The 17,097-nt window shown below is 47.9% G+C and overlaps 1 protein-coding gene across 6 annotated transcripts in view; it reads right to left on the bottom strand.

Moving 5' to 3' along the window:
- SYCP2L (synaptonemal complex protein 2 like) overlaps window positions 1-17,097 on the bottom strand; it is a 905,846-nt gene that overhangs the window by 57,277 nt on the left and 831,472 nt on the right. For 5 of the 6 annotated variants that reach the window (XM_063923155.1, XM_063923158.1, XM_063923156.1 and 2 more), the window contains one exon: window positions 8,817-8,954. In XM_063923155.1, the coding sequence (XP_063779225.1) occupies window positions 8,817-8,954 (138 nt within the window). The remainder of the gene's footprint in view (window positions 1-8,816; window positions 8,955-17,097) is intronic. The other variant, XM_063923154.1, reaches the window with a different exon arrangement.

Here is a 17,097-nt window from a genome sequence, read left to right as displayed (position 1 = left end):
CACCAAGGTAGCAGACGCAGTGGAAACCAAGTAGACCAGTATCCAAAGCCGCTTCACCTAAGTAGGAGACTGCATCACTGGTGATGTTTGACAGCTGTTGTTGGGTAACAACAGAGGGAAGGATTTCCTCATAAGCCTCTGCCCAGCTCTCAATTGCCTTAGTAACCCAGGCAGTGGCCATAATTGGCTGAGTAATAGCTCCAGTAAGGGAAAAGACAGATTTTAGACAGGCTTCAATCTACCTATCAGTAGTCTCCGTTAACCACTTGCATGGCATGGTCGCGGCCTGCAAGTACTTTACCCGACCTGATCACACAGGACGCGACCAGTCAGATAGACAATGTTTGCAGCGGCAAGGAAGGGAAACTTCCCTCCGCTGCTGCTGTCAGAGGGACCGGAAGGTCCCTCTGCCTCCCTGCACTCTTCCCCACCGATTGCGGTGCAGCTGATCACTGCTGATCGGTCAGCACGGCAGGATTCCCCACTTCTAGTGGCTGCAGACAAAGGCAGCCGCTGGAAAGTGTAAACCAACCCCCCCAAGCCACCCCCTGTGTACCTGGCAGCTGTCCAGGGTGTAAAAACTAAAGTCGCGATGGTCGGGATGTTACCGATGTTCCGATGGTCGCAATGTTCCCGATCGATGATCCGATGTTTGAAAAAAAGATATATTTTAAACAAATTATATATATATATATATATATATATATATATATTTTTTTTTTTTTTTTTACTAAAATCATTTTGGATGGGGTTGAATTCATGTTCTTCACCTAATTCACTCACCAAAAATAGGATTTTAATTACCTACCGGTAAATCCTTTTCTCACAGTCAGTAGGTGATACTAGGAAACCATTTAGTACCATGGGGTATAGACGGGTCCACTTGGAGCCATGGGCACTATAGAAGTTGGATAACGTGTGCTGGCTCCTCCCACTATGCTCCTCCTACCAGACTCAGTTTAGGAAACTGCCTGAGGAGACGGACATACTTTGAGAGAAGGAAATAGATAAGAAAAGTGGTGAGATTTCGAACCAGCACAACCAGAAGAGGAAAGCCATGCTAACCAAACTTGAAAACAGGGACAGCAACAGATAAACCAAACAACGGTTCTTAAAATAAATAACCATGCAGGAAGAACGAAGCACCGGGCGGGCGCCCAGTATCCCCTACAGACTACGAGAAAAGAATTTACCAATAGTTAATTAAAATCCTATTTTCTCTTACATTCTAGGGGATACTGGGAATCCATTTAGTACCACGGAGAAGTACCAAAGCTCTCAAACTGGGTGGGAGAGTGCTGAGGTTCCTGCAGAAGTGATCAACCAAACTGAAGGTCCTCAGAGGCAAAGGTATCAAACTTGTAAAACTTGGCAAACGTGTTTGAACCAGACCGAGTAGCTGCTCGGCAGAGTTGTAATGCCGATACACACCCGACCAGCCGCCCAGGAGGAACCCACCGACCTAGTAGGGTGGGCCTCTAAAGATTTCGGAAATGGCAAACCTGCCGTGAAATAAGCATGCTGGATAGTGAGCCTGATCCAGCATGCAAATGATTACTTTGAAGCAGGACACCCAATCTTATTGGCATCATAAAGAACGAACAGCGAGTCTGATTTCCTATGACGAGCAGTTCGCCTTACATATACCTTCAAAGCCCTTACAACGTCCAAGTACTTTGAAGTAGCAGAAGTATCAGTAACAACCACAATTGGCTGGTTGATGTGAAACGCCGATACCACCATAGGAAGGAATTGCTGACGAGTCCCGAGTTCAGCTCGGTCTTCATGGAAAATCAAGTAGGGGCTCTTGTGAGACAACGCCCCCAGCTCTGATACGCGCCTTGCCGAAGCCAAGCCCAACAGCGTGACGGTCTTTCACGAAAGATACTTTACTTCTACCTCCTGTAACGGTTCAATCCAGTTCGATTGGAGGAATTGCAGAACCAAATTGGGATCCCAAGGTGCCATCGGAGGCACAAAGGGAGGTTGGACATGAAGAACACCCTTCAAGAATGTCTGAACCTCAGGGAGAGAAGCCAACTGTTTCTGAAAGAAAATAGACAAGGTCAATATTTGAACTTGTATGGAGCATAGGCGTAGGCCCACATAAACTCCTGACTGCAGAAAAAGCACGAAACGTCCCAGGTAAAATTCCACCGTAGAATATTGTCTGCTGTCACACCAAGAGACATATTTCTTCCAGATACGATGGTAATGATTTGACGTTACCCCCTTCCTGGCTTGGATCATAGTCAGGATGACCTTGTCAGGAATCTCTCTCCTAGCTAGAATCAGCTGTTCAACTTCCATGCCGTTAAATGTAGCCGTGGTAAGTTTTGATAAACGAACGGGCCCTGTTGCAGAAGATCCTCTTGAAGAGGTAGAGGCCACGGATCCTCTATTAGCATCTCGAGAAGATCCACATACCAGGCCCTTTGCGGCCAGTCTGGAGCAATGAGGATTGCTTGAACTCTTTCCCTTCTTATTCTTTTTAGAATTCTTGGGATCAGAGGAATGGGAGGAAACAAGTACACCAGCTGGTAGACCCACGGAGTTGTCAGGGCAACGACCGCTACAGCTTGTGGGTCCCCTTGACCTGGAACAATACCGCTTGAGCTTCCTGTTAAGTCAAGAGGATATCATGTCGATTTGCGGATAACCCCACTGACGTGTCAGCCACTGGTACACCTCTGGGTGGAGGCCCCATTCCCCCGGGTACAGGTTGTGTCTGTTGAGGAAATCTGCTTCCCAGTTGTCTACTCCTGGAATAAAGATCGCCCACAACGCCACAGCGTGTTTTCTCAGAGGAGAACTCTTGACACCTCTGCTTTTCGTTCCGCCCTGTCGGTTTATGTACGTCACCGCCGTCACATTGTCCGACTGAACTTGAATGGCTTGATTCTGAAGAGATGAGGCCTGTAGAAGGGTGTTGTAGATAGCCCTGAGTTCCAGAATGTTTATTTGAAGGACGACTTTCTGACGACCATCTTCCTTGAAACTGCACCCCATGGGTGACTGTACCCCAACCTCTGAGGCTTGCGTCTGTGGTTAAAAAGATCCAATTCTGAATCCCGAACCTTTGACCCATCAATAGGTGAGAAGTTTGTAGCCACCAAAGGAGGGAGACTCTGGCTTTAGGCGACAGACAAATCCTTTGATGCATGTGAAGATGCAATCCGGACCATTTGTCCAACAGATCCAGCTGGAAGGTCCTCGCATGAAACCTTCCATACTGAATTGCCTTGTAAGAAGCCACTATTTTCCCCAGAAGACGGATGCACAGATGTACTGAGATTCGGGTCGGCTTAAAGACAGCCCAAACCATCAACTGGTTTACCATTGCCTTTTCCAAGGGAAGGAACACTCTCAGACTCTGTGTCCATTATCATTCCCAGGAAAATGAAGCTTCTGCATTGGATCTAGGTGAGATTTTGGAAGGTTCAGAATCCACCCATGATCCGGGAGTAATCTGGTTGTGAGACCAATGTTCTCCAACAACTGCTCCCTGGACGCAGCCTTTATCAGAAGATCGTCCAGGTAAGGAATTACGTTCACTCCTTGTTTGCGGAGTAGTATCATCATCTCTGCCTTCACTTTGGTGAACACCCTCGGTGCCGTGGAGAGACCAAATGGCAGGGCCTGGAACTGGTAGTGACAGTCCCCCAGTGCAAACCGTAGATAAGCCTGATCAGGCGGCCAGATCGGAATGTGAAGGTACGCATCCTTGATATCCAGAGACACTAGGAATTCCCCCTCTTCTAGACCGGAGATCACCGCTCCTAGAGACTTGAGGTTCAGAATCGGTCTTACCGAACCGTTCAGTTTCGGTACTACAAACAAGCTGGAATAGTAACCCCTGTTTTGTAGATGAGGTGGAACTGGAACAATGACCTGGTTCTGTAACAGTTTGTGAATGGAGTCTTGTAAGATTATTCTTGCCTCTTGTGAAACTGGTAAGCCTTATTTGAAGAATCTGTGAGGTGGGAGACCCTGGAACTCCAGCCTGTAGCCCTGGCACATAAGGTCTATGACCCAGTGATCCTGGCAAGATCTTGTCCAGGTATGACTGAAGAATTTTAACCGGGCTCCCACCTGCCTGTCTCCAGGCATCGCGGTCCACCGTCATGCGGAAGGCTTTGAGGAGGCAGAGCCGGAGCTCTGTTCCTGTGAACCAGCAGCCGCTGGTTTGCGTGGTTTACCTCTAGCACCACTGGCAGCGGTAGAACCACCTCTGGCCTTGCCCCGAAACTTTGCAGTCCGAAAGGACTGTAAATTTGGTCCTGAGTAGGCCTTTCTGCTGGCGGAGTTGCAGAAATCAGATAGCTGGAATTACTTAAAGTAGCTCATGAAATCCACTTGTCGAGTCAGTCGCCAAATAAGACCTCACCTGTGAAAGGCAGGCCTTCCACACCTTTTTTGGAGTCCGCATCAGCAGTCCACTGATGAAGCCATAATCCCCTGCGTGCCGACACTGCTGTGGTGCGTGCATTTAGCAAACCAATCTCAATGGCTTCCACCATAAAGTTTGCAGAGTCTTGTATGTGTTGCAGGAGTAAAACTATTTCCTCTTGAGGTAAGGTGTCTAACCCCTCAATTAAAATTACCAAACCATTTAGCAATGGCTCTTTTAATCCATCCACATGCTATAGTGGGTCTCTGGGCCACCCCTAGCAGCTGTACACAAAGATTTGAGTGTAGTCTCAATCTTACGATCAGCTGCATCATTTAGGGAGGCTGCACCAGGAACAGGTAACACTATTTTAGAGAGCCTGGAGACTGACGCATTCACCATCGGTGGATTTTCCCATTTTTTCCTATCCTCAGGAGGAAAAGGAAAAGTTGATAATAACCGCCCAGGAATTTGAAATTTCTAATCTGGATTAACCCACGGTTCTTCAAACATGGTATTTAGTTTCTTTGACACAGGAAGTTTTTTCTTCACATTAAAGAAAGATTCCTCACACCCCTTTGTCACCTAATCAGGAAAATTTAGGACTTCCCTGATAGAGTCTATGAGAGCCTCAACACCTTGCGACAGAGTACCCTCCCCTACCTCTACGTCCGCCTCACCTTCCTTCATTTCTGACCCTTCATTATCAGAGTCAGAATGCAGGATATAGGCCAAACTACGTTTTTGCAGACATATGCTAGAGGACTGAGATGCTGGTCTGAGTACTGAGTCCTTTTTGCATAAACTCATTCATAGACTGTCTTAAGTATTGCGTCTACTTCTCATTACGAGATAATTTAGTAGAGATGGTGGAAATCATCGCCCGAATGGAGTCCAGCCATGCTGACTCCGTGCATCTAACCTGAGAAGGGATACTACACTGAGTACACACTAGTGAATCCCCTGGAGACGAGGAACACTGTGCTTTGCATGACACACACTCTTTGCCTGACATACTGCAGTAGTAACAGCACACACACAGGAAAAGGTTAAAAGCACAATTAACCCACAAAGCCGTTCCCGAGAGACACAGAGAGAGGAGAGGATAGAACCAGCACACGGCGCCCTTATCGCTAAAGCCAGACTTAGCCGGGTCGCAGTCCCTAGGTTAGGGACTTAGTACACAAGTATAAAGCTCCCCCATGCTATGACCCCCTGGTACCGCTGAGTTAATCTGGAGGATTTCCGGAGGAGCTGTGCGTCCCTGCAGTCAGCGTCTGTGTAGCCGCAGTAGGGTAATATGGTTCCTGTGAGCTGCTCGATCCACTCATAGTGAAACCCCGCCCCTTCAATGGCGCGCGTTCTTCCCACTCATCTTTATACTGGCTTTGTGTGTCTAAGTGCACAAAATGGAGTAAGCCCCCTTTTAAGCTGTAATGCCAGTCTCGGTAATGTGTACTAAGTCCAGAGACTTAGTCCGCCCCATTAGAAGCTGTGAGTCTAATTACCCTCATGCCGCCATAATGGCCGGCGACCTGCTAACCGGGACGCTGGCTTAGTACTCACCACTCTTCTTTCTTCTGGCTCTGTTAGGGGTGGCGGCATGCTGCGGGACTGTACGCTCGCCGTGGTGGGGCTTGCAAATAGTTCCTCAGGAGCTAGCGTCCTGTCAGCGGGGAATGGGACCAATAACCCTTAGTGGGGTTGGGCAGTCCCCGTCCCCCTTTCCTAAGTCCCATGAAGCAGACAGGCTGGTGCCATCCAGACATGCCTGAAAATAACAAACTTTTAAAATAAATGCAGAAAACTCTTCAGGAGTTTCCAGAGATGTGACTGGCTCCGTTGGGCACATTTTCTAAACTGAGTCTGGTAGGAGGGGCTTAGAGGGAGGAGCCAGCAAACGTTATCAAACTTCTATAGTGCCCATGACTCCAAGTGGACCCGTCTATACCCCATGGTACTAAATAGATTCCCAGTTGCACCTAGGATATAAGAGAAAAAAACAAAAATTTCTGAGCGGTTTCTGGCGAAAAAAAATCATCAGTTAAGTGGTTAAGGAAGATGCTGTAGGGATAGGTAAAGTAGAGGTTTTAACCAGAAGTGCCACATGGGAATCCACCTCAGGGGGAACCTCACCTCTTAGCACAATCAGCCGCTGGAATAGGGTAAAAAGAGGCCACACACTTAGGTAGCTTGAACTTTTTTTTTTACCAAGGGTATTTCATGCTTCCTGCATGAATAAAGTAAGCTGATCAGACTGAGGAAATGCAGCCCTAACTACAATCTGGCGCTTAAAAAGTGGGGCTTTTGGTTTAGGAGCAGGCTCCTCCTTTATTTGAAGAAGTATTTGACTGCCATCAATAGCGCAGGTATATCTTAGGTAGACTGACACTCCTCCTTCCCTAAGGGGGACTCAGTAAGAAAGACATCTGCCTCCTCTATCTCCAGACGACACACATCCGAATCTGAGAGCTGCATCGACTGAGGATGGCACAGCACGGCTAGTGGTTTTAGTGGGCAAGGGTCTTTCGCCCTGTAACATCTGTTGAAAAGCAGTAGAGGTAGTAGCTAGACTCTGTACAGATCGACCCAGGGAGGAGGCATAGCCGTGACTGGTATAGCAGGGTGTACCTGCTGTGGGAATCTCAAAGGGGTAACAACCGCGGTGCTGAGCGGTCCACAATCAGTACCAACACCTGTGAAAAAGAAGCCAAAGAGGATCCTAAACAGGAGCTGGAATGGCTGGCTGGTTAGGTGGCATATTTCAAGAAGCACACACACGATCCTGTACAATGTCCTGAGGGGATAATCCCACTAAACAGGACATGAGACCAGAATAGGAGCCGCAGCCTGTGCTAGACATAGCTGCAGGAACCGCATCACACACTATATGGCACTATGCAGTGTGCAACAACAATAGTTATGTGACAGCCTTCACAAAATCTGTAGATGTGAAGAATAGTGTACCCTAGTGTTATAGGAAATAAAGGGAAATGTATAAGTTGACAGAAGGAAATCAGACAGCAGAGCTAGCACAAGTCACAGACAATGCAGAATACAATACATATAACTGCAATGGTGCTCCAAAGTGCTCCGCCGGAATCACCAGACCGCTTACTGGGGAGTTGGCACAGCAGTGCTGACGTCCTTGGGACTGCCTACTGCTGCTGGCTCAAAAAATAAATAAAAGTAAAATAAAATAAACCATAAAAATAAAAGCTTGGACTGCTCAGTAGCAGCCCACTGTTAACAGTGTACTGGCTCCTGCCAGCACCAACGCAAAACGTGTTATATGGGGAAGCACCAGAGCATATTAGGGCTGTAAACGCTTTAACTGTTTGGTGCCTGGTCCTATCCAACCACCTACACCCCATTACTCCCCTGTGGACCAGATTATGTAAACAAACAATAATAGATGCTCTGCACTCTTCTAGTACACTCCAAACTCTTCTATGTACAATCATACTGCTTAACATATATTATAATAAGAGGATATATAGGTGGAATGCGCTATGGAATAATGCCTTTTATTTATAATCATATATGTGGTTACATTTCTCTTGCACTCCAGTCTCCAGCATACAGATAAGTCCTAATACATCCAGCATCAATACACCAAGCAGCGCGGCATGCCTGGCGTGAATGCAATGCCCGGTCTCATGCAACTCTGCTAGCGTCAGGTGCCTTTTTTTGCTGAAAATACATCTTCGTCGTTCCTCTTTAAATGCGACTAGGATGCACGAGGAGACTGCTGATTTGATGTACGTTGCTTGTATATCTGTGTGAGACTGAGTTTGTATATGCAGCAGAACCTCTATTGGAACACACTGCATTGTAGCACTACGTGTACAGATTCAGAGACTCTGGGGCAGAAGTATTAAGCCTGGAGAAGTGATAAAGCAGTGATAAATGCACCAGCCAATCACCTCCTAACTGTAAATTTACATATTAGAGCTGATTGGCTGGTGCGTTATCACCTTGCACTTATCACTGCTTTACCACTTCTCCAGGCTTAATACATCTGCCCTTCTGTCCCTCATATATACAAGTGTCATATCAAATTAGTCAGCAATTTCCTTGTACATCCTAGTCACATTGCGTTGCAACTAAAGACGCATTTTCTGCAAAAAAACAAACAAAACCCTGACACTTCTCACGCGACCTGGCGTGCCAACAGCGGCTGTTGGGCGTGACTGCAGCAAAGATGTTTGAGGACACATCTGTACATAATTTAAACCCCAAACCCTAGTCCTAACTGCTAACATTTCAAATGTCAACATTTTAACCATGTTGAAATAACGGTGTCGATCTTTCAACTGTTGACATTGTGATTGTCGACATGACCACATCAGTTTCTTTATAATGTAGAAAAATGCAGGTCCTCTGAAAATAATAGCTGTTTAGATATTATACCTTTCACATTTACCTTGTGTTCTCTCACATGAACTGAAAAGTTTACGCGGTTGAAATGTAATATCTCCATGGTCCTCATCGCTAGATGGCTTTCTCTTCCTCTTGAAATCCTCAGCTTTGCCTGAAGAATGAGACTCCTTTGGAAGTGCTGCTAGATATGAAATAAACAGCAAAATCTTTTATAGTAAAATCATACCAATACATTTCACATGGTTATAAAAGTGTTACAATACTGTTACAAAGAAGATGCAATAAAACCTGTATTAAACAGTTGCTTTCCATTTAAATCTACAGATTTTTTTTTTTTTTTTTTTTAACATATGCTTCAGATTTAATATACAGGAGGCGATTTAATTGTTATCACCATTGTCATCAACTGTGCGCGCCTGCTGGCAGCTATCAATTGGTTTCTGCTGACAAACTAACATCATTTCTGCTTGCAGCCTCCTGAGGCGACAGGTAGAAATATGCGAAAAGTGCCAAACAGCACTTTTCACATCGTATCTAGTACTTGAGTCGGGCTTAGTCGTCTTGCATGGCTAAACTTGTACTTCTGGGCACAATCAGTGCGCAAAAACAATGCGAGCACAAACAAATTCATACAGACTTGTCGGGTGATATGCAATTATGGGCGCAGATTAAACAATTGAATAGCCTCCACAGACTTCAGATTTAATGACTGCATAGATTACAGGATGAATCTCTGAGACATGAAACTTGGGGCCTGATTCAAATATGTACACAGTGGTGATGTTGTATGCTGCTGTCATTGCGCATGCACCAAAGCCGCACTGAACACACGCAGCAAATAATTAGTAATTGCGGACGCACAGAGGATTTATTCGTAATGTGAGTGTCAGGTAGTCAGCGTTTGGGGGAGGTAACGGGAGGGAGGGGGAGTGACTAGAAAGATGCTGGCATTTCGAGATCATTTGCTCTGTCTGGCAGCTTAGACTTAAGGGGGTACACACAGAGAGATCAGTAAGCAATCTGACTAGATTGCTTAGAAGTTAAGTACGGATCTCTTTGTGTGTATGCCCCACAGCGATAGTGATGCGCAGCCACGCACGTCGCTATTGCCGGTGCTAGATTGGCACAATCTAGCAGGTCACTCATTTAATTGCGTATTTCGGTGGGTGAAATGAGCGTCCCCCCATCCTCACCCAGCACACATCGCGCTGCGCTGAGTGGGGGAAGAGATGTGTGCTGAATGGTCTGTGATAGATCGCTCAGCACACATCTCTCCCCATGTGTACAGTGTTTTACTGTACGGGTTTCCCAAACAGGTGCAATCAAAGGGCCTGATTCAGGTTGGATTGCAAATTCTGCAAAGTAGCAGAATTTACTATCCATGTGAAATCATCTGAGGCAATTCAAAATAATTTGCGGAAATGTGGTGTAAACACCGGTGCCAGGACTGTTTGACGCAGACTTCAATATTTTTGGTTAAATGCCAGAATTCCAAGGAAAAAAAAATTGGATTTTAATACCTACCAGTAAATCCTTTTCTCTTAGTCCGTAGAGGATGCTGGGGATGCTTCAAGAACCATGGGGTATAGACGGGATCCGGCGGAGAAATGGGCACACTATAAGACTTTGAATGGGTGTGAACTGGCTCCTCCCTCTATGCCCCTCCTCCAGACTCCAGTTATAGGAACTGTGCCCAGGGAGACGGACATTTCGAGGAAAAGGATTTATTTAATTATTTTAAACTAGGGTGAGATACATACCAGCTCACACCTCCAACACACCGTACAACATGGCATTCAACAACAACGCATGCAACGGCATGACCAACAACAGTCATAGATTGACTGAACTCAACGCAATATGAGCGTAACTATAACCAAACTGCAGATACAGCCCGCACAGGGACGGGCGCCCAGCATCATCTACGGACTAAGAGAAAAGGATTTACCGGTAGGTATTAAAATAAGAATTTACTCACCGGTAATTCTATTTCTCGTAGTCCGTAGTGGTTGCTGGGCGCGGCTCCGGGACCAAACACCAAGGACTGGGCCTGCGGTCGATCCCTCTGGAGCTAATGGTGTCCAGTAGCCTAAGAAGCCCCAGCTGGCTGCAAGCAGGCAGGTTCGCTTCTTCTCCCCTTAGTCCCTCGCTGCAGTGAGCCTGTTGCCAGCAGGTCTCACTGAAAATAAAAAACCTAATTTCTATACTTTCTTTCTAAAGGCTCAGGAGAGCCCCTAGTGTGCATCCAACCTCGGCCGGGCACAAAATCTAACTGAGGCTTGGAGGAGGGTCATAGTGGGAGGAGCCAGTGCACACCAGGTAGTCATAAATCTTTCTAGAGTGCCCAGCCTCCTTCGGAGCCCGCTATTCCCCATGGTCCTTACGGAGTTCCCAGCATCCACTAGGACGTCAGAGAAATCCTATTTTCTCATACGTCCTAGAGCAGGGGTGGGGAACCTCAGGCCCGCAGAGCCACTTGATCCGGCCCGGCCAGGCTCAACTAACCAAGGGAGATGCCGGGCACCCGCTGAGATTTTGTTACTTCTCCTCAGCAGCAGACAGAGGCAGGAGCTCACTCCTGAGCTCCGGCTTCCGGCTCTAGCAGTCTGCGTGTGCGGCTGTGCGGTGCTATGGGAGAGATGTCATGATATCTCTCCCATAGTTCTGAGAAGCGAGCGGCCAGGCGGTGGGCAATGGTCTGGAAGCAGGAGCGGGGCTGGTGAGCGGGGCTGGTGAGCAGGGCCGGTTCTGCGGCTTTGCGCGTCCCGGGCGGCAATGGGGGGCGTGGCTTCATGCAGGGGGCATGGTCATTTACGCCCCCGTTACAGACTGAAATGTGCCCCCCCGCTGCCGCTGTCCGCTGTGAAGCCCTTCGTGGAGAGGTCCTTTAATGGCGGTGCGCGATTACGTCATCGCGCACCGCACAGTAAAGGACCTCTCCACGAAGGGAAACTCTAGTTTCCCTTCACAGCGGCCAGCGGCAGCACAGCAGCAGCGGATCTTGCCCTGGTGCGGCGCCTTCCGGAAGGCGGCGCCCCAGGCAAAAGTCCTGCTTGCCCGTGGCAAGATCCGCTACTGCTGGTGAGTATTGTATTTTTCTTTCTTTTAATGTGTGTGTGTGTGTGTGTGTGTGTGTGTAAGCGGCGCTACTAGGGGGCATATCTAATGGGGCATATTTAATTGGGCATAACTGACTGGGGGCATATCTAATGGGGCATAACAAGTGACTGGGGGCATATGTACTGGGGGCATAACTACTGGGGGTATATTTACTGGGGGCAGGCTAATTATTAAGTTGATAATTTTTGTATGGCCCCCAAAGGATTTTATAAATATCCAAATGGCCCTTGGTAGAAAAAAGGTTCCCCACCCCTGTCCTAGAGGATGCTGTGGATGCTTCAAGAACCATGGGGTTTATACCAAAGCTCTAGAACGGGCGGGAGAGTGCGGATGACTCTGCAGCACCGATTGACCAAACAAGAGGTCCTCCTCAGCCAGGGTATCAAACTTGTAAAACCTCGCAAAGGTGTTTGATCCCGACCAAGTAGCAGCTCGGCAAAGTTGCAACGCCGAGACTCCACGGGCAGCCGCCCAGGATGAGTCCACCTTCCTGGTAGAATGGGCTTTTACCGATTTCGGTAACGGCAATCCTGCCATAGAATGAGCCTGCTGAATCATATTACAAATCCAGCGCGCAATAGTCTGCTTAGAATCAGGAGCCCCAATCTTGTTGGGAGCCCACAGGACAAACAGAGCCTCTGTTTTCCTAATTTGAGCCGTTCTGGCAACATAGATCTTCAAAGTTCTGACCACATCGAGAGACTTTGAATCCGCCAAGGCATCAGTAGCCACTGGCACCACAATAGGCTGGTTCACGTGAAAATGATGAAACCACTTTCGGTAGAAATTGCTGACGAGTTCTTAACTCCGCTCTATCAGCATGGAAAATTAAATAGGGGCTTTTGTGAGATAAAGCCGCCAACTCAGATACTCGCCTTGCGGATGCCAAGGCCAACAACATGACTATTTTTCAAGTAAGGAATTTCAACGCAACCTTACGTAAAGGTTCAAACCAATGAGATTGCAGGAACTGCAATACCACATTAAGATCCCACGGTGCCACAAATGGAGGTTGGATGTGCAGCACGCCTTTCACGAAGGTCTGAACTTCTGGAAGAGAGGCCAATTCTTTCTGAAAAAAGATCGACAAGGCCGAAATCTGTACTTTAATAGAGCCTAACTTAAGGCCCGCATCCACACCTGTTTGTAGAAAATGGAGCCCCAGCTGAAATTCTTCCGTAGGAGCCTTCTTGGATTCACACCAAGACACATATTTTCTTCAAATACGGTGGTAATGCATTGCCATTACTTCTTTTCTAGCCTGAAGAAGTGTAGGAATGACTTCACTGGGAATACCCTTTCGGGCTAGGATTTGGCGTTCAAACGCCACGCCGTCAAACGTAGCCACGGTAAGTCCTGAAACACGTACGGCCCCTGTTGCAACAGGTCCTCCCGTAGAGGAAGAGGCCAGGGATCTTCTATAAGCAACTCCTGAAGATCTGGATACCAGGCCCTTCTTGGCCATTCCGGAACAATGAGAATCACCTGAACCCTTGTTGTTCTTATAATTTTTATCAGCTTTGGAATGAGTGGAAGTGGAGGGAACACATATACCGACGGAAACACCCACGGTGTCACTAGGGTGTCCACCGCTATCGCTTGAGGGTCCCCTGACCTGGAACAATATCTCTGAAGTTTCTTGTTGAGGCGGGACGCCATCATGTCTACTTGAGGAACTCCCCAACGACTTGTCACTTCTGCAAAGACCTCTTGATGAAGACCCCACTCTCCTGGTTGGAGATCGTGTCTGCTGAGGAAGTCTGCTTCCCAGTTGTCCACTCCTGGAATGAAGACTGCTGACAGAGCGCTGGCATGTCTTTCCGCCCAGCGAAGAATCTTCGTGGCCTCGGCCATCGCTGCTCTGCTCCTTGATTCACCCTGGCAGTTTATGTACGCCACTATTGTCACGTTGTCTGACTGAATCAAGACAGGCAGACCTCGAAGAAGATGTTCTGCTTGCAGGATGCCGTTGTAAATGGCCCTTAATTCCAGAACGTTTATGTGTAGACAAGATTCCTGGTTTGACCACTTTCCCTGAAAGTTTGTTATGTGTGACTGCTCGCCAGCCTCGGAGGCTTGCATCTGTGGTCACCAGGATCCAATCCTGAATCCCGAATCTGCGTCCCTCCAGAAGGTGAGAACTGTGCAACCACCACAGAAGGGAGATTCTGGTCCTGGGAGATAGAATTATTTTCCGGTGCATGTCCAGGTGAGACCTGGACCACTGGTCCAACAGGCCCCACTTAAACACCCTGGCATGGAACCTGCCATAAGGAATGGCCTCGTAGGCCGCCACCATCTCCCACAGCAACCAAGTGCATTGAAGAACTGACACCTTTGCTGGTTTCAGAATCTGTTTTACCATGTTCTGTATTTCCAGAGCTTTTTCCACTGGAAGAAAAACTCTCTGCAATTCTGTATCCAGAATCATACCCAGGAACGACAGCCGTGTCGTCGGATCCAAATGTGATTTTGGCAAATTTAGGAGCCAACCATGTTGTTGCAGAATAGTCTGTGAAAGGGCAACATTTTTCAGCAATTGCTCCTTGGATCTCGCCTTTATGAGGAGATCGTCCAAGTACGGGATAATTGTGATTCCCTGCTTGCGCAGGAGAACCATCATTTCCGCCATTACTTTGGTGAAAATCCTCGGAGCCGTGGACAGACCAAACGGCAACGTCTGAAATTGGTAATGACAATCCTGCACAGCAAATCTCAGGTAAGCCTGATGTGGAGGATATATGGGGACATGCAAGTAGGCATCCTTCATGTCGACCGGCACCATGAAATCCCCCTCCTCCAGACTGGAGATCACTGCTTGGACAGATTCCATCTTGAATTTGAATTTTTTTAGAAAGAAATTGAGGGATTTTAGGTTCAGAATCAGTCTGACTGAGCCATCCGGCTTCGGGACCACGAACAGACTCGAATAAAAGCCTTTCCCCTGTTGTGACGGGGGCACTGTGACAATTACTTGATTTTGACACAACTTTAGTATCGCAGCGCATACTACCTCCCTTTCTAGAAAAGAAGCTGGCAAGGCCGATTTGAAACTCTAACCTGTATCCTTGGGTTACTATTTCTACTATCCAAGGATCCTGGTCCGAGTGCACCCAGACCAGACTGAAGAGTTGGAGACGTGCCCCCACCGGTGCGGACTCCCGCAGAGGAGTCCCAGCGTCATGAGGTGGATTTGGTAGAACCCGGAGAGGACTTCTGCTTTTGGGAACTTGGCACAGCCTGTGACCTTTTTCCCCTTCCTCTTCCCCTCGCAGCAAGGAAGGAGGACCCTCATCCTTTTTTGAATTTATTGGGCCGAAAGGACTGCATCTGATAGTGAGGCGTTTTCTTCTGCTGTGCAGGAACATAAGGTAAAAATGAAGACTTACCCGCGGTAGCCGAAGACACCAGGTCAGTGAGGCCGTCACCAAACAAGACCCTACCGTTAAACGGTAGAGACTCCATCACCTTCTTAGAGTCAGCGTCAGCATTCCATTGATGAATCCACAATGCTCTCCTTGCTGAGACTGCCATGGCATTGGCCCTTGATCCCAAAAGGCCAATATCCCTTACAGCATCTTTTAAATATGCTGCAGCGTGCCTGATATGACCCAAAGTCAAAAGCACACTATCCCTGTCTAGGGAATCTATCTCAGATGACAAGTTATCTGCCCACTTTTCAATAGCGCTACTCACCCATGCCGAAGCAACGGCAGGCCTAAGTAGCGACCCTGTAGTGACATAAATGGATTTTAGTGTACTTTCCTGCCTACGATCCGCAGGATCTTTTAGGGCTGCCGTGTAAGGAGGCGGAAGCGCCGCCTTTTTGGATAGATGCGATAAAGCTTTGTCTACCGTGGGGGTTGACTCCCACCTTTCCCTGTCCCCAGAGGGGAACGGATATGCCACTGGAATTCTTTTGCGAACCTGTATCTTCTTCTCAGGATTTTCCCAAGCCTGATCAAAAAGCACGTTCAGTTCATGAGAAGGAGGAAACGTTACCTCAGGTTTCTTTCCTTTAAACATACAGACCCTTGTATCAGGAACAGCAGGGTCCTCTGTTATATGCAACACTTCTTTTATCGCCACAATCATGTACTGAATACTCTTAGCCAGTTTTGAATTTAATCTGGCATCACTATAGTCGACACTGGAATTAGAGTCCGTGTCGGTATTTGTATCAGCTATCTGGGTAAATGCACTTTTCTGTGACCCCGAAGGGGTATGGGCTTGTGACAAAGCATCTTCCATGGATTTCCTCCATGTCTGGTTCTTAGACTCAGATTTATCAAATCTCTTAGTCAACCGAGTCACATTTGCATTTAAAACACTCAACATATTTACCCAATCATCCGTCGGCGGTGCCGACACTGTCACTCTCACAGTATTTTCTGTCCCCACTTCAGCCTCCTCCTGGGAAGAGCACTCAGCCTCAGACATGTTGACACACACGTACCGACACCCAGAACCGCACTAGGGCTATAGGAGAAAGACCCACAACAAAGCCTGTAAGAGAGAGAAAGAGGAAGTTCTGCCAGCTAACAACCCACAACCCGCCTATCCCGGTACTGAAGCGAGTAAAAAGACTGCCCAGACCTGCTGGCGCTTTATATAAATATCAATTAGCACCAAATCACTTGTGGCCCCCCCCTGGACTAAGCCCCGCCCACTACATGGCACGCTTCAGTCCCGCTTAAATAAATATGTATACTGGCGGGGGTCCCTTAACTAGTGCCTAGGCACTGATTTTTACTTATGCCAGTGCTGTTTGAGGTTTTCATGCTGCCCAGGGCGCCCAGTGCTGTTTGAGGTTTTCATGCTGCCCAGGGCGCCCAGTGCTGTTTGAGGTTTTCATGCTGCCCAGGGCGCCCCCCCCCCCCCCCCCTGCAGTGCCGTGTTATGTGTGGGTGCTTGGCACGCAGCGCGGCCGCTGCGCGGTACCTCAAACGTCGTCTTCTGCCGTCACTGAAGTCTTCTGATCTTCTCATACTCACCCGGCTTCTGTCTTCTGGCTCTGTGAGGGGGGTGATGGCGCGGCTCCGGGTACAAGCAGCTAGGCGCACCAAGTGATCGAACCCTCTGGAGCTAATGGTGTCCAGTAGCCTAAGAAGCAGAGCCTTTGAACTCAGAGAAGTAGGTCTGCTTCTCTCCCCTCAGTCCCGCGATGCAGGGAGCCTCTTGCCAGCAGGTCTCCCTGAAAATAA

The sequence above is a fragment of the Pseudophryne corroboree genome, chromosome 5 (genome assembly GCF_028390025.1).
Source record: "Pseudophryne corroboree isolate aPseCor3 chromosome 5, aPseCor3.hap2, whole genome shotgun sequence".
Classification (NCBI taxonomy): Eukaryota; Metazoa; Chordata; class Amphibia; order Anura; family Myobatrachidae; genus Pseudophryne; species Pseudophryne corroboree.
Note: the sequence above shows the minus strand (reverse complement) of the source record. Positions and strands in the feature narration are given on the sequence as shown.